Below are 26,994 nucleotides of genomic sequence, written 5' to 3' on the forward strand. Positions count from 1 at the left end.
AACATAGAAGGGTGAGGTTCTATAGTTGCATTGCTACAGGGCAATTTATCACAAAGAATTTGATACGTCTTTAAATTACCTCACAGAGTAGCTGCCGTAGGGCTCCACTTCTGGGATGGCTAAAGGGGTTAATTAATAGCAGCTGGAAGGGGGGAGGGGAGCATTATATAAGCAACAGGGCAGTCTGTGCAGGAGAGAGCGTTATTCTTTGTGTGTAGAAACAAGTGTTTAAAAAGTAAACAACGTGACCAGGAGTGTGGGTTTCATTTGCAATAAAGCATCAGACCAGGAATAAACGGAATGCTGTGGAGGATACCAGCGGCGAAACAAACTATGGACACGGCAAGACAACTACGGTGCAGCAAGGTAGTTGAAATAAACTTTTAATATTCTCAACGGGAGTGTGGTTGGGATTTTAGAAGGAGATCTGTGTCGTATATTTTTACGCTGGGAGCTGTGAGTGAAGACAGCAGCCAAAGACTGTTTTATTCCTGCGGTAACACGAGCGTGGAGTGTGTTGACATTGTTCTAAAAAGCGTGTCCACTGAACTTGGAGTGCATGGTTCAGGAGATAACCCGCTTGTAAAATAACGCTGGCACCAGAGACTGTACCATTTTATAACAAGTAGCGCTTTGCGCAAATCATGCTTGTTTTAAGGACTGTGTACTATTCAAAAGGATCACCAGGACACGCGGTGATGAAAAATCCCTGCAACATATAACTGTGTGTTGGAACCACGAGTAATGGACTGTTTGATAGAGAGTCAACACAGTTAAGTTCAAGACTTTTATTTTTAGTTCTTGGCTGGAACAAGTACGTGGTATTTTGAGTTGGCTGTGGAGAAAACAAGCCTTGTTCTTTTCTTTATTTGTACTTCATAAACGCTGGGATTACTTCATCCTCCTTGCCTCGGACTTACCTGCCGGGGGCACTCTTGTTCATCGGTGGAACCTGGAAACAGAAAGAAAGTTTGTGCACAACCCTGAGCACGGATAATACAATTGCAAAGGCTAGAAAGGAAAACTTACCTGGGAGTCCTCCTGGTGGCGAGTGGTGGAATTGCAGGCCAGCAGACTTACAAGTGACTGAACTCTTATCACCCCAGAGTGTGTGAGGTGGTGTTTTTGTGTTTGAGTTGGGTGAGGGCTAGCCTTGCCCAACTGTTAAGACTAGGGACCTGAAGCAGTTAAGACTAGGGCCCGGTGAGTGGGCTAGGTTTTTATTTTCTGGCAACCCTTTTGAAAGTGTGTTTTTTTTCCACTGTAAATAAACCCTCACTTAGACTTTATTTCCTGCCTCTTGTCTGGTCTTTCGTCAGGTTACCACCCGAAAACAGAGGCATCCAAGCTCACAATATTTATATATATATATATATATATATATATATATATATATATATATATATATATATATATATATATATATATATATATATATATATATAATCATCACATGTAATTACAGTGAAATAAAAACAATGCAGAATGTTATGTAATTTTTATGAGTATTGTATTTAATGGAATATTTGTTAATAAAGTATATTTTACAAAGACATTTGTTTATTTGTCTCTTTCTATTTGCTTTTAGATGTATATCCCTTTAAGAAAGATTTTCTTTGGTTTTTAATGAGTGGATGCAAGCATTTTTAGAAACAGGATATGGTTTCCGGAATAGCCAGGCAGAGAGGAAAACATATGAAGAAACAGTAGTAGAACAAATGAAAAAGGGTACACAGGTTGTAGATTTGTTGTTTTTTGTTTTGTAGCTGTGGAAAGTTTGAAATACATTTTCGCTAATCTAGTACAAAAAACGCTATAGATAAAAAACACAAAACTACAACGGAGCTGGTATTACTTTGTGTGTTTCTACCTCTGCTAATGAAGCCTCCATTCCTCTCAAGCCGTGCTTTTGGTGCTGCTTGTTATAAATTAAACGTAGATTTACAGCCCTAATTATAGTTATAATGTTAATGGTATGATCAACATTGCAATGACATAATCAATACTGTTATAAAAAAAAATCACCTGCATCAAAGCTGGAATTGCATTGCTTCGGTTAGTTGATGGAGATGCAGTGCCCTCTGAAAGTATTGGGACAGCGAGGGCTAACCTGTTATTTTTGCTTTACAGTCAAGCAATTTGTATTTGTGATCATGAGATTAATATGAATAATAAGTACAAGAATATAGGTTTTATTTTTGGGTAATTCCATGCATACATTTGGTCATACTAGAACAAAAACATACTTTGTGTTCAACCCACTTATTTCAAGTGACCATAAGTATTGGGACACATTCACTTTTTAAGTAACTTTCAGGGTGTAAAAGTCAGTATTTGGTTGCATATCCCTTTCAGGCAATAACTACATGAAGTCTGCAACCCACTGAGCTCACCAAACTCTTTGTGTAATCATATGAGATGCTTTGCCAATCCTTTGCTGCAGCCATTTAGAGTTCTTGTCTATTCTTGGGGTGTTCATTTTTTACTTCAGCATGTAAAATGCATGCTCAATTGGATTCAAATCTGGAGATTGACTTGGCCAGTCTCAGATTCTCCACTTTTTTTCTCCTGATGAACTCCTTGGTTGCATTGGCCGTATGTTTTGGGTCATTGTCATGCTGCATGGTGAAGCGCCGCCCAATAAGTATGGAAGCATTTTCTTCTACATAAGCAGACAAAATGTTTTTGTAAACTTCAGAATTCATTCTGCTGCTGCCATCATTAGTTACATCATCAATAAAGACGAGTGAGCCAGTTCCAGAGGAGGCCATGCATGCCCAGGCCATGACATTACCTCCACCATGCTTCACAGATTAGGTGGTGTTCTTTGGAGCATCTGCAGTTCCTTTCTTTCTCCACACTCTAACCTTTCCATCACTTTGGTAAAGGTTTAACTTGGTCTCATCTGTCCATAAAACTTTGTTCCAAAACTCTCCTGGCTCATCTTTGTACTTCCAAGCAAATTCTAATCTGGCTTTTCTGTTCTTGGTGCTGAGGAGAGGTTTACATCTTGCGGTGCAGCCTTTGTACTTCTGCTGTCTGAGTCTTCTGTGAACTGTGGATTTTGATACCTTCACCTCTGCACTGGAGGTTGTTGGTGATTTCACTGACAGTTGTTTTAGGGTTTTCCTTGACAGCTCTGATAATTTTTCTGTCATCGACTGCAGATGTTGTTCTTGGCCGACCCGGTCTTGGCTGATTGGTAATTATACCTGTGGTTTCTTTCTTCTTCAGTATATTCCAAATTGTTGATTTTGGTATGCCCAATTTCTGTGCTATGGTTCTGATTGAGTTTTTCTTTTCATTCAGCTTCAAAATTGCCTGCTTTTCTTTAACAGAAAGTTCTTTGGTTTTCATATTGATTTTCGACTATGGACTCCAAACACTGACATCAAAGTGAGACAGGTTGATAGGATGTTCACAGCTCTTTTATGAGTACCTAATTACCCAACAACAAACACCTGACCAACAAGAGACACCTGTAAGCCAACTGTCCCAATACTTTTACTCCTTCAAAGTAAAGGTGCAACAATATCAATTTGTTTAATTGACCAGGGTAGAACTGAATTGACTTTATTAAAAATAAAACACTTTGGAGTTGTACTTATCAGTTATGTTTTTTCAGGAGAAATGATTATTATTAGAGTTCATAGTGAAAATCCCAGTTTAGACTTCACTGTCCCAATACTTTTGGAAGGCACTGTAGATCAGTATGTATTTGTTAGGGTTTCAATTGACCGTCTATTAAAATGATATCGGCTTCTCAATTCAGTCTCCCCTGTCTACAAAAACACGCTTAGGGCAATTCTCATCTGGATGATCATCAAATAAATCATATACTATCACCTGTCGAGCCGTGGCAGAAAAAAAAGCCTCCTTCAGGGTGGTCTTAAAGCTAAAACCTTACTTAGGACAAAATTCCATTAAGACTCATTCGTGAATAAGACTTAAGTCCAAATTGACGACTTATGACCAGTCTTAGACTTAAGTCAGCTTTGTGAATATGGCCCCTAAGGCTAAGTAGTGCAGAGACCACAGCACTTTCACATGTGCAGGGATAGCGGTCCCTAGATTGACGTGGGGGTCAAGCTCATCCCTCAATTCAGCTAGTAGGTCTAGGATGACCAGTGAGACAATAACGGTTTAGCACTGCATCCTCCGGCCTCCCAAACAAAGTGACCCTGGGATTGAATATGCAGGGTCTTCTTTGTCTTGCCCTTTTCCTCTGAACGTGTTCCTGCCTCTCCTCAACAAGAGCCAAGTGTCGCCACATCAGGAAGTGTACCACAGTAGCCATCCTGAAACCAATGCCAGGTCTCTGCAGGTGTGTGCTTTTATACAGCTCTTAATTTCTCGCTTCTGCAATGGTTTGCACCTTGTAAGAAGAGGTGTAAAGTTTTTGGAGGGTCAGCAACTGCCTAAGTGCAAGGCAAAATCCTTACATCACATTATAATGTTTGCACCCGCTTAGTATCCAGATCCCACTCAATTCCATGCTCTTTTCTTCATTTGAATGCATTTCAATATAATTTTAATGGATTAATGATGGCAAAGTGCAAATTTGATAGCAGGTGCAGAGCACCAGGTGAACAACATTCTTTATATGTGTGTGTTTGTGCAACGGGGAGGGGGGGCAAGTAGATTTTTAAGAAGGACAAGTAGATTTTCCTAGCATTTTGTCCCTTAAACAAGAAATTTCTTTCAAAAATTGCACACCCCTGTGTCCTCCATGGAAAACGTTGGGTTATTATCATAACCCTGGTTCCCTGAAATAGCAATATAAACCATTACAAAATGGGTGTTTACCTTTAAGACACCCGAACTGAAAACTCTAAAGATTCAAAGATACCAAAGATTCTCGCTAGAGCAGGGTGGCGCTGCTGAGGCTCCACCCCGCAACCATAAGACAGCAGCGACCCCTACAATCTCTGACCCCGAAGTTAATGGTTAATATTCCTATTTCAGGGAACCAGGGTTATGATAATAACCGAACGTTCCCTTTCAAGTAGGGAATATTAACCATTACAAAATGGGTGAGCATACCCAAGCTGTCACAAGGACATGGCATACAACCCAATTTACAAGCTAGCAACCGCTTGTGTGACAGTAATGTTCCAACATCACATTAAAATGGACTCACCTCTAACATTGTGGCGTACAACAGACATGCTGGCCACAGGTGTGCCAGTGCGTCTATCCCCAGAGGTCCCCCTTCTCCCTTTATGGAGAACCACAGGGGCAGTGTGTCGACTCTTGGAGGTAAATAGGTCTACTTCTGCCCTCTCAAATCTCTCCCAAATGAGGTTCACCACCTCGGGATGGAGTCTCCACTCTGCGCCGCTGGAGACCCCCCTCGAGAGGAGGTCCGCAGCCCAGTTGATCACCACCGGCAGGTGAACTGCCCGGAGTGAGAGGAGGTTCTGTTCTGCCCACATCAGAAGTTTGTGGGCCACACGGTGGAGATTGGGTGACCGCAAACCACCCTGGTGGTTTATGTAGGACACCACAGTCATGCTGTCCGTGGGGACGAGCACGTGTCTCCCCCGAGCCTGCTCCAAACATTCCTGCAAGGACAGGTACACTGCCTGCAGTTCCAAAATATTGATGTGGCGACCTTCCCATGGGGCTGCCACACACTGCAAGCCTCAGCCCTCCCACACTCTGCCCCAGCCTGAGTTGGATGCATCTGTGGTGATGACCTCTCTCCTGGTGATGCTGCCTAGCGCTACGCCTAGGTGTAGACGGGCCAGCTGCCTCCACCAAGAGAGTGCCTGTGACACTGTCAACAGGAGGTTGCGGTTCAAAATCGGCTGACAAGCCGTGCAGTTGAACCAAACCTGCAGGGGGCGCATATGTAAAAGACCCAGTGGGAGGGTGTTTGATGCCGCTACCATCAAGCCCAGAAGCCTCTGGAAAACCACTACTGGTAGTGCCCTGCCGAGCTGAAACAGCTCTAAGCAGGCGGTTACTCTCAGCACTCTGGCATCCGACAGAGTTGCCAACATGCGTCCTGAATCCACCTGGGTGGGTGTTAGCTGGCTCTTTGCATGGTTTACCTCCAGGCCCAACCGATGTAGATGGTTGGTGACGAGCTCTGTGTGTTCGTGTGCCCTTGCTGGAGACTCGGTGCAGATGAGCCAGTCGTCCGGATAATTGAGCACTCTGAGTCTCAATGGGGCTAGTATAGACCGAACGGTAGGAGACAGAACTGGTACACTGTTTCCTGAAAGGCAAACCTCAGGTATTTCCTGTGCGCTGGTTTTACTGGGATGTGGAAATAGGCGTCCTTCAGGTCCACCGTGGTGAACCAGTCGCCTAGCCTGATGGACTGCAACAGCCGCTGCGAAGTCAGCATCTTGAACCGTCTCCGACACAGATGCAGGTTCACCTGCCTGAGATCGAGGATCGGTCTGAGGCCGCCATCCTGTTTTGGCACTAGAAAATACCTGGAGTAGAACCCCCCTTGCTGGGGGGGGGGGGGGGGGGGGGTCTACTGTGCAAATGGCCCGCGTTTGCAGAAAAGCTGCTACCTCCTGAGTCACCTGGGCGGCAGCTGTGGGTTACGCCCTAGAAGGGAAGTGGGCCGTGTTGGAACTGGAGTGAGTAACCAGTTTGAACAGTAGTGAGCACCCAGGGGCTTCTGGAGAAAAAGCCCTGGGCCTGTGGCAGCAATGTCCTAGGGCTGTTGCTTTGCCTGAGGCGCAGCCTGTGTCTGTTGTCTAGGCACAGGACGCTTAAAAGCACGCCTGCCCCTGTGGAAAGCGGTAGCAGGCTGTCTTTGGACAGGGCTGCCCGAAGAAGCAGCAGCCTGTGGCGCTGGCTTCATCTGCAGCTGTGGCCTAGGGTGCCATTGTGCTGCAGGCTTGCGTGATGGTGGTGGGCGCTTTGGGAGAAGATGCACCAACTTCCTGGTGGACTCCCTTGCACGCTGCGACTGCCGTAGCATTTCGTCTACCGTCGAACCAAATGTGTGGCCTGGGGTGACAGGAGCGTCCAGCAAGGCCGTTCTATCCCCATCCAGCACTCGTGCCTGGGAGAGCCAAAGCTGTCTGCGTGCAGCCACCAACGCTGCTAGGTTCCTGCCTATAGCTTGTCCACTAAGCTTAGACAGCCTGAGCAGGTTCCTTGAAATCAAACGCAACTCGTGAGACGAGGGCTTGCAGGTGTCAGCAATAGACCCAATAAGGTGAGTCTGGTAAGCTACAGGGATGCTATTATAGCTTACCAACCTAGCAGAGAAAACACTAGCTGTATATGCTTTCTTGAGAATGACCTCAGTCACTCTGCATTGCTTGTTTGGACATGCTGCGTCCTTGGAAAGCAAGGACAAGTTAGCAGGCTGAACAAGTGAAGCAATGGGGACCTCTACTGGTGGAAAGTGGGTAAGACCCAGCTTGTCAGCACCAGAAACCCTGTACAGTGCATCCATTGAATGGGAAACCACCACAGCCGTGGCAGGATGTTCTGAGGTGGACTGTAACTCGTACAGGAAGTCCGGGTGGACCGGAGGGGCAGCTGGGGTAACTGTTGGCTGCTCATCATAAATACAGCGCCTTTAAGTCTGTGCTGCAGGCCAGGGGTACCTGTAACACTGCAGTCGCTCGCTGCATTAAAGGCATAAGCTCGGCCGAAAGTGAGAGCTGTGCCACTGGCATGTCAAACTCTACATCATCTGATGGGAGGAGCAGCTGATCATCCACCTCCTCTGAGGCAGCGATGCAGAGGATGTCATCTATCTCTTCAGTCACTGTATTCAAGGGTGCAGACGGAGCAGCCGGTGACACTACTAGAAGTGACCGCTTTCCAAATCTTGTCAATCTGCCCCCTGCCTGCCGAATGTGATCGGTGGGCTTTCTTCCTCCTCCGCTTTGGAGGGGGGGAAGGTAAGGGGGAACTGTAGGAAGACGGCGAGGAACGAGATGTAGAGCTAGATATTGGGCTCTTCCTAGCTCGACTCCTACCCTCTCTCTGGACAGGATCATGAGAAGGGGGTCCAGCTTCACTGGTGGAGTGTGGCGATGCAGAGTGCTACACAGGCATGAGGGATCGTTCCCTAGAGTGACGTGCTACTCGGTTCTTGAGAGTACATTTCTTGAACAATGCACATGAAGTGATGTCTGTCAAAGCCTTCTGCGCATGCTCGGGTCCGAGGCACACAATGCACTCCATGTGACCGTCCTGTGCAGGCAGCTTAGCCTTGCAAGAGGTACATGCATGGAACCCAGACATCTTAACAAGGCTGTGCAATACTATGCAATACACTAAACAGTTTTTTTTTTGGTGCTCTTGGTACCTACATGTGTACTCGGTACAGACGCTCGCCGTCGACAACGTACTCTACTAGTCAGTCTAATGTACTAGGATCCCGGGAAGGAACAGCTAATCGAGCCGCAGGCTTCCCCCAGCACACAAGGCCACGGTGGGACGTAACCAGTACAGACTAATAACAACAGAAAAAAGTTTGAAATAATATTTTACTTCAGTGATTCTGTAAATATATATATATATATAGCACTTAAAAGCAAGCTAAAAAGCACTAACAATAGGTATATAGAGAAGAAAGATACACTTATCTTCTCAGGAGTAATCAGCACAGCTGAAAAGAGAAAGTGGCGACGATTGTAGGGGTCGCTGCTGTCTTATGGTTGCGGGGCGGAGCCTCAGCAGCGCCACCCTGCTCTAGCGAGAATCTTTGGTATAGCGTTTTCTGTTCTGGGGTCTTAAAGGGGAAACACCCATTTTGTAATGGTTAATATTCCCCACTTGAAAGGGAACACAGTGGATATTTCGTTAGGTTGTCCAGGGGGGACATCATTATTTAAGTTTTGAGATCGACCAGCTCTCGTTCTCGTTCTCATGTGCGATGCTCAATGGAGGACACCTTGAAATCTCAGTTCACATTAGAAATAAATCAAATGAAGGGAACATTTCAATTGTCATCCATAACTATTCAACACTCATTAGTGTTACATTTAGATACTAAATGACTTAGTCAAAATGCTTGTGATTTCATTTCTTAAGCTTCTTTTAACAACTATAAACTGAAAAAAAGCCAGCCTTTTCCTGCTTTTGCCAAATGTCCCCCATTCTTTACTTCACTCCTGACACAAATTACCCATTTAGTCCTGGGTCTCTCTCAAACAGACACTGACAATTGTGTCAAAGTGTGTGCAAAGTGTGTGCTGCCGTGTTTGTTAGGGAATTAGCCTTAAAACCGCCTATTAGTTTGCAGAGGACAGGACCTGGGAACCACAGAGTTAGAGGGAGAAAGCTGTTGTTTCACAGTTACAACCTCGATCAGGTGTTTGTGAAATAGCAGGATATGAATCTGTCAACAGATGTATGGGGAAGCAGTCACAGTAAATACCAATAGCTAGAAATGCAATCTAAACAGCGTGCTATGTTAATGAGGACAGCTTTGTCAGATAAATCTGTGCCCAAGGTTTGACATTATAAATCACGTATAAGTTAATAACCACAGTCCAGTACATATCATCCAAAGAACTCACTGCACAATTAGAGGTTAAAACAAGACCACTGTTTGGTTAATAGTTGGAAAAAATTGTGAGTATTAATTCAAAAAACAGAATTTATAAATATCAAAAAAAGATATCACGCATAGGATTGTTTGGATATTTTTTTTTCATATCATATCACACTAGAAATATATTGCCCAGTTAATTTATGACCCATGATGAGTGATAAAAAATTCCAAAACAGCAGTATGTTTAAACATATAATGCTGTGATACGGACACACGGGACACAGCAAAGGCAACGTTTCTCATCAGCTTTTCAGGGTGTTTCACACTTCAATATTGAGGAGCCAAACTGCACAAGATGACATTTCTTATACATCCTACAATGATGTATTAATAGATACACATGGCATGAGTGTAAATGGGGTCTCTCTCATTTTTCATTTTTAATTCAGTCAGATTTTGAAGGCGGCTTCCCATATCTATCATGTTCTGAAATTTCAGAGCTTTAGTAATTCCATTTTTGTAAATTCACCCATATATAGTCTTAATATTAATCTTGGGGTAAAAGTCTCACACAAAGGCAGGAACAGAGACAGTGAATGTCAGTTAGAAAACATTGAAGCCCCAGTTCAGCACAGCTGTAACACTTCAGACCTGACATCCGGGTACAGTTCAATCACACAAATATCAAAGAGTTGAGGGGCTGGACTTTAACTGACATGCTGCAAGTGCAGACAGTTCTCATTTGGACTGCACACATCTCTTCATTATTTATACCTTTAACTAGTCTCTAGCCTGAAGGTGATATCTTGTATTTCTTATTAAAATATCACTCACAGCACAAACACACACACACATTTCAAGTTGTTTAGTGCTATTAATTTTGGAGCCCCAAGAGGTAAGAATTAATTTATTTGGATAAAAGGCGATTTATACAAAAAGCGTTGAGGGCTCTAGCATGGAATTCAACTTCTTCATCCTGGGGGTATTTTTCTTACAGGGTCTACTTTTGGAAGCCTTCTAGCATTCATTTGAATTCCAATGACAGAATGACCGGATGAAAACTTAAAATGAGATGTAGGAGCCTACTGTCTGAAATGCTTGTTAAACATTTTAAAATCAATCTGAAAATTACAAGCAGCATATCAACCGGTATTGTTTATTATCTATACATCTTTATCCCCAAACCCATGAAATCTCAAAAAACATACTTATCAATATGTCCATCATTAGCCACATAACACTGAAATAAATGTCTGATCTGGATTTTTTTCCCTCTTCTGAAATTGTAATTTTGGAAGCAATCACTAAACGTGAAACTGTATTGTCTGTGTATTTTATAAAACCTTGTAGCTACATGCAAAAATTACAACTTGGCAAAATCTTTACATTTTAGTACATTTTAGTAAATTGTACACATACCTGCAGTAACCTAGTAAATGTACTATTTTTTTTTTTTGTTGAGTAGCCATGTTTTTTGCAGTGAGTAGAAATCTCTTTTGGGTACAAAGTGAAGGCACTGTTACGCACAACAAAAGGCCAACCAATAGAATGTCAGCAGAAGCTGGGAAGAGGCGGTCGCCCTAGCAACCAGTAGCAGCACCCAGTCAGGGTCAGTTCAAATGTTCAGAGCTGAAGAAATCTGACGGTGGTTGGCTAATATTTTTTGGCTTAGCTTGCCGTTTACCATTTCTGACTGACGGCTGGTCGATCACTATCATTTAACAATGCATTATTATTCTACAGAAGTCCAAGGCACGGTTACAGCATAGACTTTTGATGATAAGACTTGCCGACAACTGTTTTTGCTGGTCACTTTGTCATAAGGAGAATGTTAGGTTATAATCATAACCCTGGTACCCTGAAATAGAAATGTAACCATTACCTAAATGGTATTTAACCTAAAGACCCTGAAACCAGAATAATACATATCAAAGCTGCACATAGTGCCTGTGACGCAGTCGTGCCCACCCCCCATGGGCATAAAAGGTCTGCTGACACAAACATCGTCATCACTTTTCCTTCAAGCCTGCTGCAACCATGGATGCAGTGACCTTGAAGGTTAATGGTTACATTTATATTTCAAGGAACCAAGGCTATGATAATAACCCAACGTTCCCTTTTGAGTATGAAATGTAACCATTACCTAATGGACATGAATACCAAAGCTCTTGCAAGGCAATATTGCAGAACGACTGGAGTGCTACAAGGCTAAGCCAAAGGCTACCTTGCGCGTTACCATTAGGAACCCCAGTACAAGTAGCTAGGGCTAAAAAATTGAGAGAGAACTCACCTCTGTTTATGTTGTAAGGGTCAACCCTGAGGCTGCCCTTAACACTCTCATTCCAAAGCCAGGGTTGCGTGGATCCATGACATTCAGCCGATAGAACAGCGTAAAAGTATGGGGAGTGGCCCACAACGCTGCATCGCAAATGTCTCTGACAGATGCACCCGGGAACAAAGCCCACTAAGTCACCATGCCCCTTGTTGAATGGGCAGAGAGCTTTTCTGGAGGGGGCAAGTTGGCTTGCTCATAGGCATAGTCTTGACCGTGTCTGTAATCCATTTAGACAGCCTCTGCTTAAACAGGGCTTTTCCATGGGACTTGGCACCATAACAGACAAAAAATTGTTCAGACAACCTCCAACTCTGTGTTCTGTCCACATAATACACTAGAGCCCGCACCGGACAAAGCATATGGAGCTGTCACTCCCGGTCAGACTGGAAAGCAGGTGAATGGAAAGCCTCCAATTCCACAGTCTGGTTAATGTGGAATGCCGAGAAGGTTTTCAGCAAAAAAGCAGGACTGGTACGAAGAGTAACCTTCACCCTCACTTCTGCAAAAATTAAGCAGGCTTTTGAAATTAAAAATGCATGCATGCGGATGTGATTGCAAGCAAGAAAGCCGCTTTCAATGATAAATATTTCAGCTCAGCTGAATGTAAGGGCTCAAAGGAGATTTCATAAGTGCTTCAAGCACCACATGAATTCTCCAATGAGGGACAATGTCCTTCATAGGTGGCCGAACCCGCCAAGCTCCCATTAAAAATTGCCCCACCAGGAAATGAGCTCCTGGGGAGACTGAATCAATTTTAATATGACAAGCCAAAATAGCTGCCAAATAGCCCTTTAATGTAGAGGGGGATTCACCCTCATCAAATAGGTCTTGTAAAAATTGCAGTATAATTGCCATGGGACATGTCGTGGGGTCAGAACCATTAGGCATACAACATGTCTGAAAAACACACCACTTGTACCCATATTGGGAACGCTGGACACCACTCTGGCATTCTGCAAGGTGTCAATGACCCTATTAGATAACCATTTAGGGGCCAGACCCAGAGATGCAGGCTCAACGGGTCGGGATGCTACAATGTCCCCCGCGCCTGACTGAGCAGGTCGTGCCGTTTTGGCAAACTCCACGGCTGAAAACCAGAGTCTCCTGGGCCAGTAAGGAACTGCTAATAGCACCCTGGCCCGGTCCTGCCTGATCTTCTCCAGGCACAGCGGGAGCATGGCAAGCAGTGGGAAGGCATACAGCAGCTGCCTCGGCTGCCTGTTATGGAGAACCAGAGGGGACAGTGGGTTGATTCCTGGGAGGCAAAGAGGTTTATCTGTGCTCTCCTGAACCTTTGCCAAATGAGGCTCACCACCTCTGGTTGAAGCCTCCGTTCTGAGGCACTGGGAGCTCCCCTTGAAAGGAGGTCTGCCGCCCAGGTTGTCATCCCGGGCAGATGTACTGCTCGCAGTGAGAGGAGGTGATTGTGTTCCCAGAGCAACAGCTTGCAGGCTACTCAATGGAGAATGGGGGACATGAGGCCGCCCTGGTGGTTTATATAAGCCACCATGGTAGTGTTGTCCGTCTGGACAAGCACGTGTCTCCCTTGAACCTCTTGTACAAAATTCTGCAAGGCTAGAAACACTGCCTGCAGCTCCAAAATATTTATATGGAGGTTCATACCCCTTGCACTCCCCTGCCATTCCACACAGCGCCCCAACTGAGGCTGGATGCGTCCGTGGTGATAATGCCCAAGCACAGAGCAGGTGAGCAGGCTGTGTCCACTAGGATAGTATCTGCTGACAGTGTCTCGGCCTCAGTTCAATGCGGGCTGAAAAACCCTGCTGTTGAACCAGGCTTGGAGAGGGCGCATATGCAGAAGACCCAAAGGAAAGGTCTGGAAGCTGCTGCCATCAAGCCCAGAAGTCTCTGGAACGTTACTACTGTGAGCTTTCTGTTGAGTTGAAAAAGCTTCAGACAAGCGGCTATTCTCTGCATTCTGTCATCCGGCAGAGTGGACAGCATGGACCTGGAGTCCAGGTGCACCCCCAAATAGGAGGCTGTCTGTGAGGGTATGAGCTGGCTCTTTGCACAATTCACCAACAGGTCCAACCGATGAAGGTGGTCGGTGATGAGTTCCGTGTGGGCCTTTGCCTGCGCTGAAGACTGAGCACAAATGAGCCAATCGTCCAGTTAATTGAGTACTCTGATGCCTCCAAGTCTCAAAGGGGCCAGAATAGCCTCCATGCACTTCAAAAAGGCACAGGGAGCTAGAGAGAGACCGAACGGCAGTACCCGGAACTCGTACGCTTTCCCTTGGAAAACTCCTGTGCCCTGGTCTTATGGGCATATGGAAATAAGCGTCCTTCAAGTCCACCTTGGTGAACCAGTCGCCTGGTCTCAGGTACAGATTGACTTGTCTGAGGTCAAGGATTGGTCTGTGGCCAACACCCCATTTGGGCACCAGGAAGTACCTGGAGTAAAAATAGGATGTACCGTGCAAATAGCCCCTAAAATAGCACTGGGGGGGGGGGGGGGGGGGACATATGAGAGGAAGTAGGCTCATCCTCAAAAACAGACTGCTGCTGCATCTCATCAACAGGCCATGGGACTTGTAAGGCTTCAGTAGCTCTCTTAATCAGGGTAACTCTGGATCGCCCATCTCCCCAGTGGGCAATGGAAAGCAGATTGTCTTGTTGCAAGCTTGCACTTGCTTCCCTTTGTCGTGGCGGGCTGAGCAGTGCGCTCATGCAACAGCTCAGCCAGTAAGCCTTGCTGGGAAACAGCTGTCCGAGCTGGTCCAGCTGTTCAGAGTCCACTTATCTATGAGACCGGTGACTCTTTCTCTTCCTAGAAGCAGGAGGAAGGGAGGGAGAGGCAAAGGATGACGAGGAAGACCGTGCCACTTGTTTAACTCTTCTGCTCTCCCTTGGCACCCCGCCCTCAGAGGAGGATGCAGCCATCCCTTTAAGAGATGATACTGGGGAGCCCTGTCCAGGTGGTATAGACGTGGAACGCTCCATAGAGCTGCGAGACACCTGTTTCTCTAACATATGCTTAGAGAAGGAAACGCAGAGCTCACAGAAACTGCGGTCTGCAAGTGCCCCTTTGGCTTGCTCCGGTCCCAAACAGGAAGAGCACCTGCCGTGCTTATCCTCTATTGGATGATTGGCCTTACAAATGTCACACGGGTAAAACTCTGGCATGACGCAAACAGCAAGCTGTGCACAGTAGAACAACTGTTGCCTCAATCTGCGCAAGCGCTTGTATACAGTACTTTGTAGTACTTTGTAGCAGGTGCAGTACACAGTACTAACCACCACGGCGCTGTTTCAGACAGCACATGCAGCAATGCTGCAGGCAAAAGTACTTTGAGTCGGGACTCAAACCGGGTCCGCTGGTACTTGCCCAGGGATGGTATCACTATACCAACTTTGAACCGAGTCTGAACGGTGATGAACCAAGGTTGAACCGAGCAGACAGTAAAATGAACCGAGATGAACCGATCGGTTAAACAGCCGCACAAGGCCTGAGCACTAGTGCTGTACTGTATAGTACCCTCCCAGTACGGTGGTGGTACACTCAGTATGGTGCCTTAGGTACTGTACAGTTCGGTGGTACACTCGGTATGGTGCCTTAAGGACTGTACAGTTTAACACAACACAGCCCTAAGACTGGAGGAAGCCCGCTGTCAGAGCCCTGATAGCCTTCACAATGGTAATGTAAGCAGGGACCAAGGCAGCAATGAAACACTGCAGGAAGGACTACAAGCAATCAGACCCGACGTAGAGCTGAGCCCAGGAACTGAGTAGTGAATCGGAGTGGTAACCTCGTCCGATGTACAGTACTTGTACCGACTATAGGGTTGCCCACCTATAGCGCATCAGACAAACCGACACAGTCTGACAGCCTTTGTAATGGTACTGCAAACAGAGACCAGAGAGACAACGAAACACTGTGGGAGGGACTGCGAACAGTCAGACCCCAAGCAGAGCTGAGCCCAGCAACTGCTATTGAATCGGAAAAAAGGTAACCTCGTTCATTATACAGAGTACCGGCTGCAACGTTAGCAGGACTCGGACCTACAGTTACCACGGGAGTGATTTATAGGGGTACCCACCTGTAGTGCTCTTGGCTACACCCCAGGGAATTACGCAATTACACGCCCTCGTAATTTTACGCATAAAATGTATCACCACGCATTAGTGTGTAATATTAAATAATATCGGCGTTAACAGAGAAGGATAGAGGAAAATGTTGGAACACACTGAGAATAAAGGGAACATAGATAGATTTTGCCAGAAAATGCCACGACAAAGGTCTCACATTGCAAATATATCAGCAAAAGAGAGATGTTCTTTGCTTTGCTTAGTACACTGTGAAGGTGGCACCCGATGCGATCCACAGCGCTCTACCTCCAGGGGAAATGAACCTCGACTTGTTTTAGTTTTAGCTGACTGTTTCCTAAAATGAAAACATTAGCTTTAAGATACATAAATGCAGTAACAAATACAACTGATGCTGAGAGCAGCAACTCGCTGTATAATCTTGTCCTGTCCGATCGGAGGCGTTCTCTTTCAGAAGACAAACAAAGAGCTGGTGTTCCTTTATTTCAATCTTGGAATTTAGAAAGATTTTATGTTAAAACAAAAAATCCATTGTTTTCTACTTATTTTTTTTCTTTATTTTTTTTTTCTTTTTACTTATGCTAGTGTTTTGATATCCAGTATGAGAGAAGAACTCAATACAACTGCACAATACTTTTGTTACTTTGCACATACTTGTAGAGATACCGCATAACTTTGCATAATTTTGATTTTTTCTGTGCCTAATTCCCAGGGGTGTACTTGGCTAACCAGCAGTCCGAAAACTGTTAAAGTCCCAGCAGTCTTCACAATAATTTGCAAGTAGAACTAATGCAGCAACGAGACCCTGTGGGTGAAGCTGCAAACAGAACTAATGCAGCAACGAGACTCTGTGGGTGAAGTTGCAAGCAGAACTAATGCAGCAACGAGACCCTGTGGGTGAAGCTGCAAGCAGAACTAATGCAGCAACGAGACCCTGTGGATGAAGCTGCAAGCAGAACTAATGCAGCAACGAGACCCTGTGGATGAAGCTGCAAGCAGAACTAATGCAGCAACGAGACCCTGTGGGTGAAGCTGCAAGCAGAACTAATGCAGCAACGAGACCCTGTGGGTGAAGCTGCAAGCAGAACTAATGCAGCAACGAGACCTTGTGGATGAAGCTGCAAGCAGAACTAATGCAGCAACGAGACCCTGTGGGTGAAGCTGCAAGCAGAACTAATGCAGCAACGAGACCCTGTGGGTGAAGCTGCAAGCAGAACTAATGCAGCAACGAGACCCTGTGGGTGAAGCTGCAAGCAGAACTAATGCAGCAACGAGACCCTGTGGGTGAAGCTGCAAGCAGCTTAGCCCGAAGCGTGCGTCTCAGTCAAAAGCAGGGCTGCTGACAAACAAATTATGTCACAAAAAACAGTAACAATTCGATTACCGTTAATTTAATATAATTCCTAACAAAACACAAAATGTTATTTTTTAATTTCAAACTAAGCTAACAGCTTGAGAGAGAGAACACAAGTAGCTGACTTAAGGTTGTTCGATCCCGGGGGAAGGGCAATGGAGCAGCTGGATTCACGCGGGGCACAAGGCCGCTGAGGGACTAACGAAAACCACGGCTGAGTGCACAATATGTTTAAGTAGTAATTACTATAAGCACATAACAATAATCGCATTAATAGTGTAATTACACAAGCGAATAAGCAGATATAAGTAATGACACTTCTCTGTTTGTAGATCTCTCCCGTTCAGGTCGGATGAAAGGACCATCACATGTATCGTGAAACATATTATACTGTGGTATGTGCAGAGAGCAAATGAATCCTAGTCAACAATCTCCCTCGCGACCTGTGAGGGCGCTGTGTAACAGGAACAGTGTGCCTCGTACTGGATGGTCTGGCAGGTCATTCCAGGGTCAGTTGGAAGCCAGCCATCGAGGAAGGGGGCGGAGTCACAATGCCCAAAGTCATCGCCCTAATGCAGTACGTGATGTGTCAGTCATGGATTGGAGGAGAAGTGATTGAAATAGCTATCTCAGGGGGGCGTGACTGAAGGTATAATAGGGGATGTGACGATGTAATCTGTTCCTTTGATGTGGTTACTGAAAGGACCCATTTGGGAAACAGAAGTAATTAATTACCATTAGTGTTAAGTGTTTTGTTTGTGTGCTTCTTGTTTAGTGTATTATTATTTTCAGGACTGAACCCCGCGGTTTGCCTGAGCAATACACATCATTGTGTAGAGCCAGGTATTATTATTTGTCAGCAAATAAAGAGCTGCTTTTTCACCGTGAACGGTTTTGTGTCTAACATTCCTGAGCACCGCATCACCACTGCACCTGTGCACTACAAACCACTTTGCCACAGGTATAAATCGTATTATTATTATTATTATTATTATTATTATTTGTTTATTTAGCAGACGTCTTTATCCAAGGCGACTTACAGAGACTAGGGTGTGTGAACGTTGCATGAGCTGCAGAGTCACTTACAATTACGTCCCACCCTAAAAATGGAGCACAAGGAGGTTAAGTGACTTGCTCAGGGTCACACAATGAGTTAGTGGCTGAGGTGGGATTTGAACCGGGGACCTCCTGGCTACAAGCCCTTTTCTTTAACCACTGGACCACACAGCCTCCTATGACATTAGTGTCATTACATCCCTTATATATTTAAATATTATTTAATGTACTGCACTGAAATCAATTTCCCTGCCTCTTATTACCCTCTCTTGAGATGCAGACTTACATGTTAACATATAGAGAAGCTTGTGCAATTGCAATGAAACTTGCTAAGGACCTTCTTTAGCACACATTATGTGCATCATAATATAGGGGGTATATATACTTAATTACAATTAAACTTTAAAAAGGACTTTAGCACAAATAATTAAGTGTGTCAAAATCTGGAGGGATATGGGGGCAACAGGTTTGTATGTCTGACTCCAAATGCAACAGAGTTTCATATATCTAAGTAAAGAAATACTAAAATAATCTTTATCAATGAAAAACATTTCAACTAGAAGTTGTTTTCTTCAATGTCTTCAATGTGAAAAAAAACACATTGAAAAAGGCTTTTAGTTGAAAAGTTTGTCATTGAATTAATTAGTATTTCACATATTAGCAGTGTTCAGTGTTGTATTGTGAATGAAATATAAGTGCTTATTTAATTATAATGAACTTGATCTGGTGCTTAATGAAGGCATCGGTCCATCTGTCTGTATGTTTCCATGTACTACACTAGATGGCCATGGTCATCCACTTTTGTTATTATTATTATTATTATTATTTATTTGGCAGACGCCTTTATCCAAGGCGATTTATAGGTGTTACAATCTTAATATTTAAATACAGAGTAGTTTACAGTAAGTGTAAATAATTGTTAGAAATAGCTTTAATGTGTTTACAGTTGTGGCATTAGCATTAGCAGCAGACTGGCAGGTTAAATGGTCCAAACCACTGCATCGAAGCTGAGCTACACACAGGTTTTGTACCAGGAGGCATAGCAACTCCTTTAATCTTTGAAATATCTACCAGTTACAAGAGTGTACAACTCAAGCAACGACATTCAGTAGAAGAACTGAGGGATCACAGTATTAGTGCCAGTTGCTAGAGTTAACTGGTTTTAAAACATTGGCTAGCACTCTGTATATTAACCATATGGTTATTGAAAGCCTTTAAATGCTAATTCTATAGAGAAATCACATTCCATTTTTTGTCAGAATTTATAGACCTTTCTCCCATAAACACTCCACAGAATAAATACCAATAATGAAATAAGAATGAAAGCCCTTGTTTCTTACGTTCTTCCGCTGCCAACTCTGTCAGTCTGGTTGTTAGTTCCAACCTGCATCTTGGACCTCTCAATGTGTTCCACATATGTCTGGATCATCTGGAGAGAAGCATGGATATAATGTTGCAGCAGCACAGACTAAGACTTGGACATAGCTTGTTATAATATGTATTCTCACTTTGACACATGATAACCGGTAGTACTTTAGGTTAAATAAAGTTCTCAGTTTCTGTTTACACTTCCTGCTAGTTGGTAAAAGGAAAGAATCATTGAAGGGGTGGGGACGATGTCATCCTCCAGGTGACCAAGTCAGTGCAACACTAACTAGTCATTACCCTACTGTATAGCTCCGACTGCACTCTGAACCCGTGTGTACAGTAGCCCCCTATTGCAAATTAAACTACAACTCTATCTCAGTCCATACACTACTGTATAGTTCCGATTGCACTCTGAACCCGTGTGTACAGTAGCTCCCTACTGTACTGCCTTGGTACCTCTGTGTGTCTCTGGTGGAGGGTGTTGTAATCTTTCTTCATCTCTGACTCACGCTCCTCCAGACGGGTCACTGGAAGAAAGAAACACAGCTTTTAACTGCAGGATGAACACAGCAAGGACCCTGCTCATGGCACTGGTCTGCTCATCAGAACCCCCACAATTGCATTTAATTGCCATAATTTGCAAAGAATAGTTGTTTCTTTTAGTTCTTTTAAACACTTATAATGAACAGATTTACAACAAACTCAAGTTGTACCATGTTGTGCAGGAATAAAGTTAGGACAACCACACATTAGTTTTTTTTGAAGGTTAGTAATCTTTATTCAATATGTAAAACACGCATCAGCCCCTGTCATTGTTTTAACACTATAAGCCCCGCGGCAGTCATTTTGGCGGTTTTTGGTTTTAAAATGTAATTTTCTCCAGTCGTGTAACACATATGGGGCTGTGCGTTCACGTACCTTTCTGTCCGTATGTATTAAATATTCTCACAAAGCATGAAATGCGGGAGTGCAGAAATAAAGGACATATATTACATTATACCTAAAAGCCCCGGGAGCACTGTGACAGAAAGACAATGATTCTTGGTTGTAAATCTCCCTCCTGACCTGTGAGGGCACCAAGCAACAAGAACAGAGTTCTTTGGACGGGCTGGTCTGACAGTTCTTTCCCAGGGTCGGGAAGTCATCCAGTCTGAATGAAGGCAAGACTCCGTTGCAAGAACGCATTGACCCGGAAGGTAAACGAAGGGGTCATGTGTGACAGCATTAAAGGAGACGGAGAATCGTAATCTGTTCCTTCGTTTTGGTTTTATATTGTAAACAAGAATGACTGTGAGAGACCACAGAGAACGTAACAGTTTTGTGAGTGGTTTGTTTGTTTTTGTGTCTGTTAGTAATTGTCTTGTTTGTGAATCACCAGACAGCTAACACTATTCCGGAGCTGTCGCCTTGGGCCAGCAAAAAGCCGGAACAACACTTCACCACTGTCACGAAATAAATAACCCATCAGGAGCACTACTGCACACACCCAGGACTGGTGACCGTGTTTATATTATTGTGAGGTGGATATTATTGTTTATTATTTGGGACTGCAATCCTATTGTTATTTGCCCCGTGCAGTACACATTGGTGCGTATTGCCAGGGGATTATTGTTTGGTTGCCAGACCTGGAAACCATTAATAAAATCCTTTCCAAACCGGATTACAATTCTCTCTGTCTGTTTCATTCACGCACTACATCACTCCTGCACCTGCATCCACTCAGCCACTTTGTCACAGCAGTCACATTGACAGCCACACAGAAAACAATTGTATTTTGATTATACAGAACGGTATTCTACTTTATTATTTTTATTTATCAGTCCACAATGTGTTTAGCTGTAATCAGATTAGTCTCTACTCTCTAACTGAGTGAATGACTGCCAGTCTATCATTTTCAATCAGCCTTTTGAAGGCTGGCGCCTGCTTGCCAGCTGCACTGCTTTGGTCAGTCAATTAGCATCAGGGCTAGTGAAAATAAATACCAGAGATCGTGGAGTTTTACAACGCAACAAAATATGGAGTTGATGTTTTGGATCAGATGGCACGGAAGTATTCCGTGATAGCTGGCTCCCGATGGTGGTCTGTTCAGGTGTTTTACAATGTATTGGACCTAGCAGCCATCAACTCCTGGGTACTTTACAAAGAATGCACGGAGAAGATTTACCATGGAGAGAAAATATTTTACAGTTAACACAGCAACTTTGCAAGAAACATTTGGAACAATGGGAGACTGCCAAGCGTGTCCCCACAGCTGAAGCTGGCAACCCCGCTGAGAGCCGCAAGAGACGCCAATGCCAGGTTGGCAAGTGCAATAAAAACAAAACTTTGGACAGCTGTGCCCTGTGCAGAAAGGTGGCGTGGAGAAGCGCATTATCTGTGTTGATTGTGAACAGCCTTAGACTCAAGATAAAGGAATACCCTTTTGTCAAAAAAAGGAAAATAAATTAGACTTTTTTTTATAACTTCTTGTGCTGTGCGCTTCTGTAAAATGTTTATTTCTTAGTTTGTTTATCTACGTTGTTCAGTTGCTGTTAAAGTTAAAAATGTATTGCTATCGTTTCAGTTTTATAAATATGTATGTTGTAAACCGATATCTGTTCAGATGATTATTTATTTACATTTTCTTGTTTTGATTTGTAAAATAAATAAGAACATAAGAAGAACATAAGAAAGTTTACAAACGAGAGGAGGCCATTCAGCCCATCATGCTTGTCTGGTTGTTAGTAGCTTATTGATCCCAGTCGACATTGTCAATACCTTTTAGAATTTTGAATGCTTGAATCAGATCACCGCGTAGTCTTCTTTGTTCAAGACTGAATAGATTCAATTCTTTTAGCCTGTCTGCATACGACATGCCTTTTAAACCCGGGATAATTCTGGTTGCTCTTCTTTGCACTCTTTCTAGAGCAGCAATATCCTTTTTGTAACGAGGTGACCAGAACTGAACACAATATTCTAGGTGAGGTCATAAGAACATAAGAACATAAGAAAGTTTACAAACGAGAGGAGGCCATTCAGCCCATCTTGCTCGTTTGGTTGTTAGTAGCTTATTGATCCCAGAATCTCATCAAGCAGCTTCTTGAAGGATCCCAGGGTGTCAGCTTCAACAACATTACTGGGGAGTTGGTTCCAGACCCTCACAATTCTCTGTGTAAAAAAGTGCCTCCTATTTTCTGTTCTGAATGCCCCTTTATCTAATCTCCATTTATGACCCCTGGTCCTTTTTTCTTTTTTCAAGTCAAAGAAGTCCCCCGGGTTGACTTTGTCTATACCTTTTAGGATTTTGAATGTTTGAAACAAATCGCCGCGTAGTCTTCTTTGTTCAAACTGAATAGATTCAATTCTTTTAGCCTGTCTGCATATGACATGCCTTTTAAACCTGGGATAATTCTGGTTGCTCTTCTTTGCACTCTTTCTAGAGCAGCAATATCCTTTTTGTAACGAGGTGACCAGAACTGAACACAATATTCTAGGTGAGGTCTTACTAATGCATTGTAGAGTTTTAACATTACTTCCCTTGATTTAAATTCAACACTTCTCACAATATATCCGAGCATCTTGTTAGCCTTTTTTATAGCTTCCCCACATTGTCTAGATGAAGACATTTCTGAGTCAACATAAACTCCTAGGTCTTTTTCATAGTTCCCTTCTTCAATTTCAGTATCTTCCATGTGATATTTATAATACACATTTTTATTGCCTGCGTGCAGTACCTTACACTTTTCTCTATTAAATGTCTGCAATACTGTTTGCCACTCCTCTGATTTTTTTTGTCATCTGCAAATTTAACAAGTTTGCTTACTATACCAGAATCTAAATCATTAATGTAGATTAGGAATAGCAGAGGACCTAATACTGATCCCTGTGGTACACCACTGGGTACCTCGCTCCATTTTGAGGTTTCTCCTCCAATCAGTACTTTCTGTTATCTACTTGTTAACCACTCCCTAATCCATGTGCATGCATTTCCTTGAATCCCTACTGCGTTCAGTTTGAGAATTAATCTTTTATGCAGGACTTTGTCAAAAGCTTTCTGGAAATCTAAATAAACCATGACAATTATCCATTGTCGATGTTGCATCCTCAAAAAAATTAAGCAGGTTAGTTACACACGATCTCCCTTTCCTAAAACCATGCTGACTGTCTCCCAGGATATTGTTACCATATAGGTAATTTTCCATTTTGGATCTTATTATAGTTTCCATAAGTTTACATATAATAGAAGTCAGGCTTATTGGTCTGTAGTTACCTGATTCGGTTTTGTCTCCCTTTTTGTGGATCGGTATTACGTTTGCAATTTTCCAGTCTGTCGGTACAACCCCTGTGTCAAGAGACTGTTGCATGATCTTGGTTAGTGGTTTGTAAATAACTTCTTTCATTTCTTTGAGTACTATTGGGAGGATCTCATCCGGCCCTGGGGATTTGTTTATTTTAAGAGCTCCTACTCCCTTCAACACTTCTGCCTCTGTTATGCCAAAGTTATCTAAAACTAGATAGGAACAGGTTGACATGTGGGGCATGTTGTCCGTGTCCTCCTTTGTAAAAACCTGTGAAAAGTATAATTTAATATATTTGCTATTTTTTTTTCTTCGTCTATGATTTTGCCATTTGTATGTCTTAGACATTTAACCTCCTCTTTGAATGTTCTCTTGCTGTTATAGTATTGGAAAAACATTTTGGAATTGGTTTTAGCCCCCTTAGCAATGTTCATTTCTATTGCTCTCTGGGCCATTCTAACTTTCTTTTTGACTTGCGTTTGCAGTTCCAAGTACTCTTTCTGTGTACTTTGTTTTTGGTCCCTTTTAAACGCTCTGTAAAGTGCCTTTTTTCTCTGAATATTTTTTTTAATTGATCTATTAAACCATTTTGGCCATTTTGTTTTAGATTTAGATTTGTCTACTTTTGGGATGTAATTGTTTTGCGCCTCTAGTACTACATTTTTAAAAAACAGCCATCCTTTTTCTGTGGATGTTTTCTCTTTTTTACTCCAATCTACTTCTGTTCGTCTCTGTTTCATACCTTCATAGTTTGCTTTTCTAAAATTGTAAACCTTAGCTTTAGTCATTACTTTTGGGGTTTTAAAAAATACTTCAAATGAAACCATGTTGTGGTCTGAGTTTGCCAATGGCTCTCTGACCTCTGTTTTAGTTATTCTGTCTTTGTTATTTGAAAAGACTAAATCAAGGTATGCCTCCCCTCTAGTCGGTGCCTTGACAAATTGCATTAGGAAGCAGTCATTTGTCATTTCCACCATTTTAATTTCGTCCGTCGAGCTCCCCACTGGGTTCTCCCTTTTTATGTGGGGGAAGTTGAAATCCCCCATTAGTATGGCTTCTCCTTTTCTACGCGCCTTTCTAATGTCATTGTATAACAGATTATTTTGCTCAGCGTCTGAATTTGGCGGTCTATTATTATGCCCTTTGAATTTTTGTCCATTATTCTGACCCATATTGATTTGGCGTTGTTTTCTTTGTCCTGATTTAACACCTGGGCTTCAAGACTGTTATGTATAGCACTACCCCTCCGCCTCTTCTGGCCTGCCTGTCTTTCCTATACAGTATATACCCACTAATATTATATTTGTCACCATCACTCTCAGACAACCAAGTTTCTGCAACACCTATCACATCGTAGTTACTTGTTAGTGCAGCAGCTTCAAGTTCTAACATTTTGTATTCAAGTTCTAACAAATATATATATATATATATATATATATATATATATATATATATATATATATATATATATATATATATATTTAATTTATGTGTTATATATATATATATATATTATTTATGTGCTTCGGTTGTTCACATGTTTATGTGACGTACTCAAAAAACAAAAACAAATGACATCCGGCTGTTTCTCCTTTCGTTATACTATTTACAATGTTTTGAATACAGCGGTTAGAAAGACTGCTGCGGGGCTTCTAGGTATGAGTATATCTCCGGGACTTCTAGTGTTAAAGTGTTACAGAACACCCCTTTTACAAGAGTGATTAAAAATTTCAGAAGGATCATCAATATGTTAGAAAATATAATGCTTTGATAAAGACAACATGGGTCACAGCAAAGGTAATGATGTAATGTGTTTCTTGTAAACACAATAACAATTTAATGCTTGAAATGCAGCTGCCAGCACTATAGGCTTGCAGGTGAAAACACCAGTAGGAGTCTGTCACAAAGACGGCCAGAGTGGGTGGCGTCAGACCAGAGAGGAATACACAGACAGAGACGGTGGTGATGATGAGCTGAGTGCAATGGCTGCACTCAGCGTTTATTAACAAATAAAAGGTTTTAAACGGTACACAAAACACAGGACACGGCACTTGTAGCCAAAATAAAAAGACAGACAAAACGGACTAACACTAAACAAACGGTGCACGGAGAGACAAACAAACACGGTGAGAACAAACACTTTACATTTACTTTTAATGATTTTAACTCTCCTCTCTCTCTCTCACCCGTTCTCCTCTTCCGAACACCTAACCCCGACTGAATGAAAATGTGCATCTATATATACTGTTGTGCTGGGATTCAATTACTAATTAATTATTCACTTGAATCCCAGCACGTGAATTAATTCTGTGCAACCCCGTGCTCGCATATTATATTTTAAATGCACGTGCGTGATGTGCAATCCCGTGCCTAAATACAAATATACAATTTAAACACACGTGAAACACAGACCTGTTTATATCCCGTGTACCAATCTATACACCAACATTAACATACGCACGCATACATACAACATAGAACACACAAATGCACACAGGGGCGGGGCACTTTTTCACATATACCCCCCCTTGTGCGCAGCACACATGGCCTCAACGGCCACCTCCCCCCTTAAAAATCCAGCAGTCCAGGACAAAGTCTCGGGCTGGGAAGGGAGGCTTCAGTAGGCCCATGGCTGGCAATGCTGTCAGCGCCCCTGCCGGTAGTGGCACGGCTGACAGCATGCTGGTCCCGTCCTGCAGCGAAAAAGCTGCGGGGGCGGGTGGTCCCCCGACCTCCCCCTTCTTCGTAGCCGGCAGCTCCCTCCTGTGGGGCTCCGGCCACAAGAACTCCTGCAGCGAAACTGCTGCTGGGGAAAGTGGTTTCCAGACCTCCTCCCCCTTCTTCGTGGCCGGCAGCTCCCCTTTCTGGGGCTCCGGACACCGTACTCCCTGCGGAGGTACGGGCAGCAGAGGCAGCTCCTGCTCCTCTGCTCCGGGCGGTGGCGGAGGCAGAGGCAGCTCCAGCTCCTCTGCTCCTGGCGGTGGTGGAGACAGAGGCAGCTCCAGCTCCTCTGCTCCTGGCGGTGGTGGAGGCAGAGGCAGCTCCAGCTCCTC

General features: G+C 43.5%; 1 protein-coding gene across 5 annotated transcripts in view; it reads right to left on the reverse strand.

The window, feature by feature from the left end:
• LOC117431353 (C-Jun-amino-terminal kinase-interacting protein 3) overlaps positions 1-26,994 on the reverse strand; it is a 217,073-nt gene that overhangs the window by 145,994 nt on the left and 44,085 nt on the right. For all 5 annotated transcript variants that reach the window (XM_058996000.1, XM_058996001.1, XM_034052192.3 and 2 more), the window contains exons 3-4: positions 20,121-20,191; positions 19,637-19,725 (exon numbers count right to left, since the gene is read on the reverse strand). In XM_058996000.1, the coding sequence (XP_058851983.1) occupies positions 19,637-19,725; positions 20,121-20,191 (160 nt within the window). The remainder of the gene's footprint in view (positions 1-19,636; positions 19,726-20,120; positions 20,192-26,994) is intronic.

Source organism: Acipenser ruthenus, chromosome 22 (genome assembly GCF_902713425.1).
Source record: "Acipenser ruthenus chromosome 22, fAciRut3.2 maternal haplotype, whole genome shotgun sequence".
Taxonomy (NCBI): domain Eukaryota; kingdom Metazoa; phylum Chordata; class Actinopteri; order Acipenseriformes; family Acipenseridae; genus Acipenser; species Acipenser ruthenus.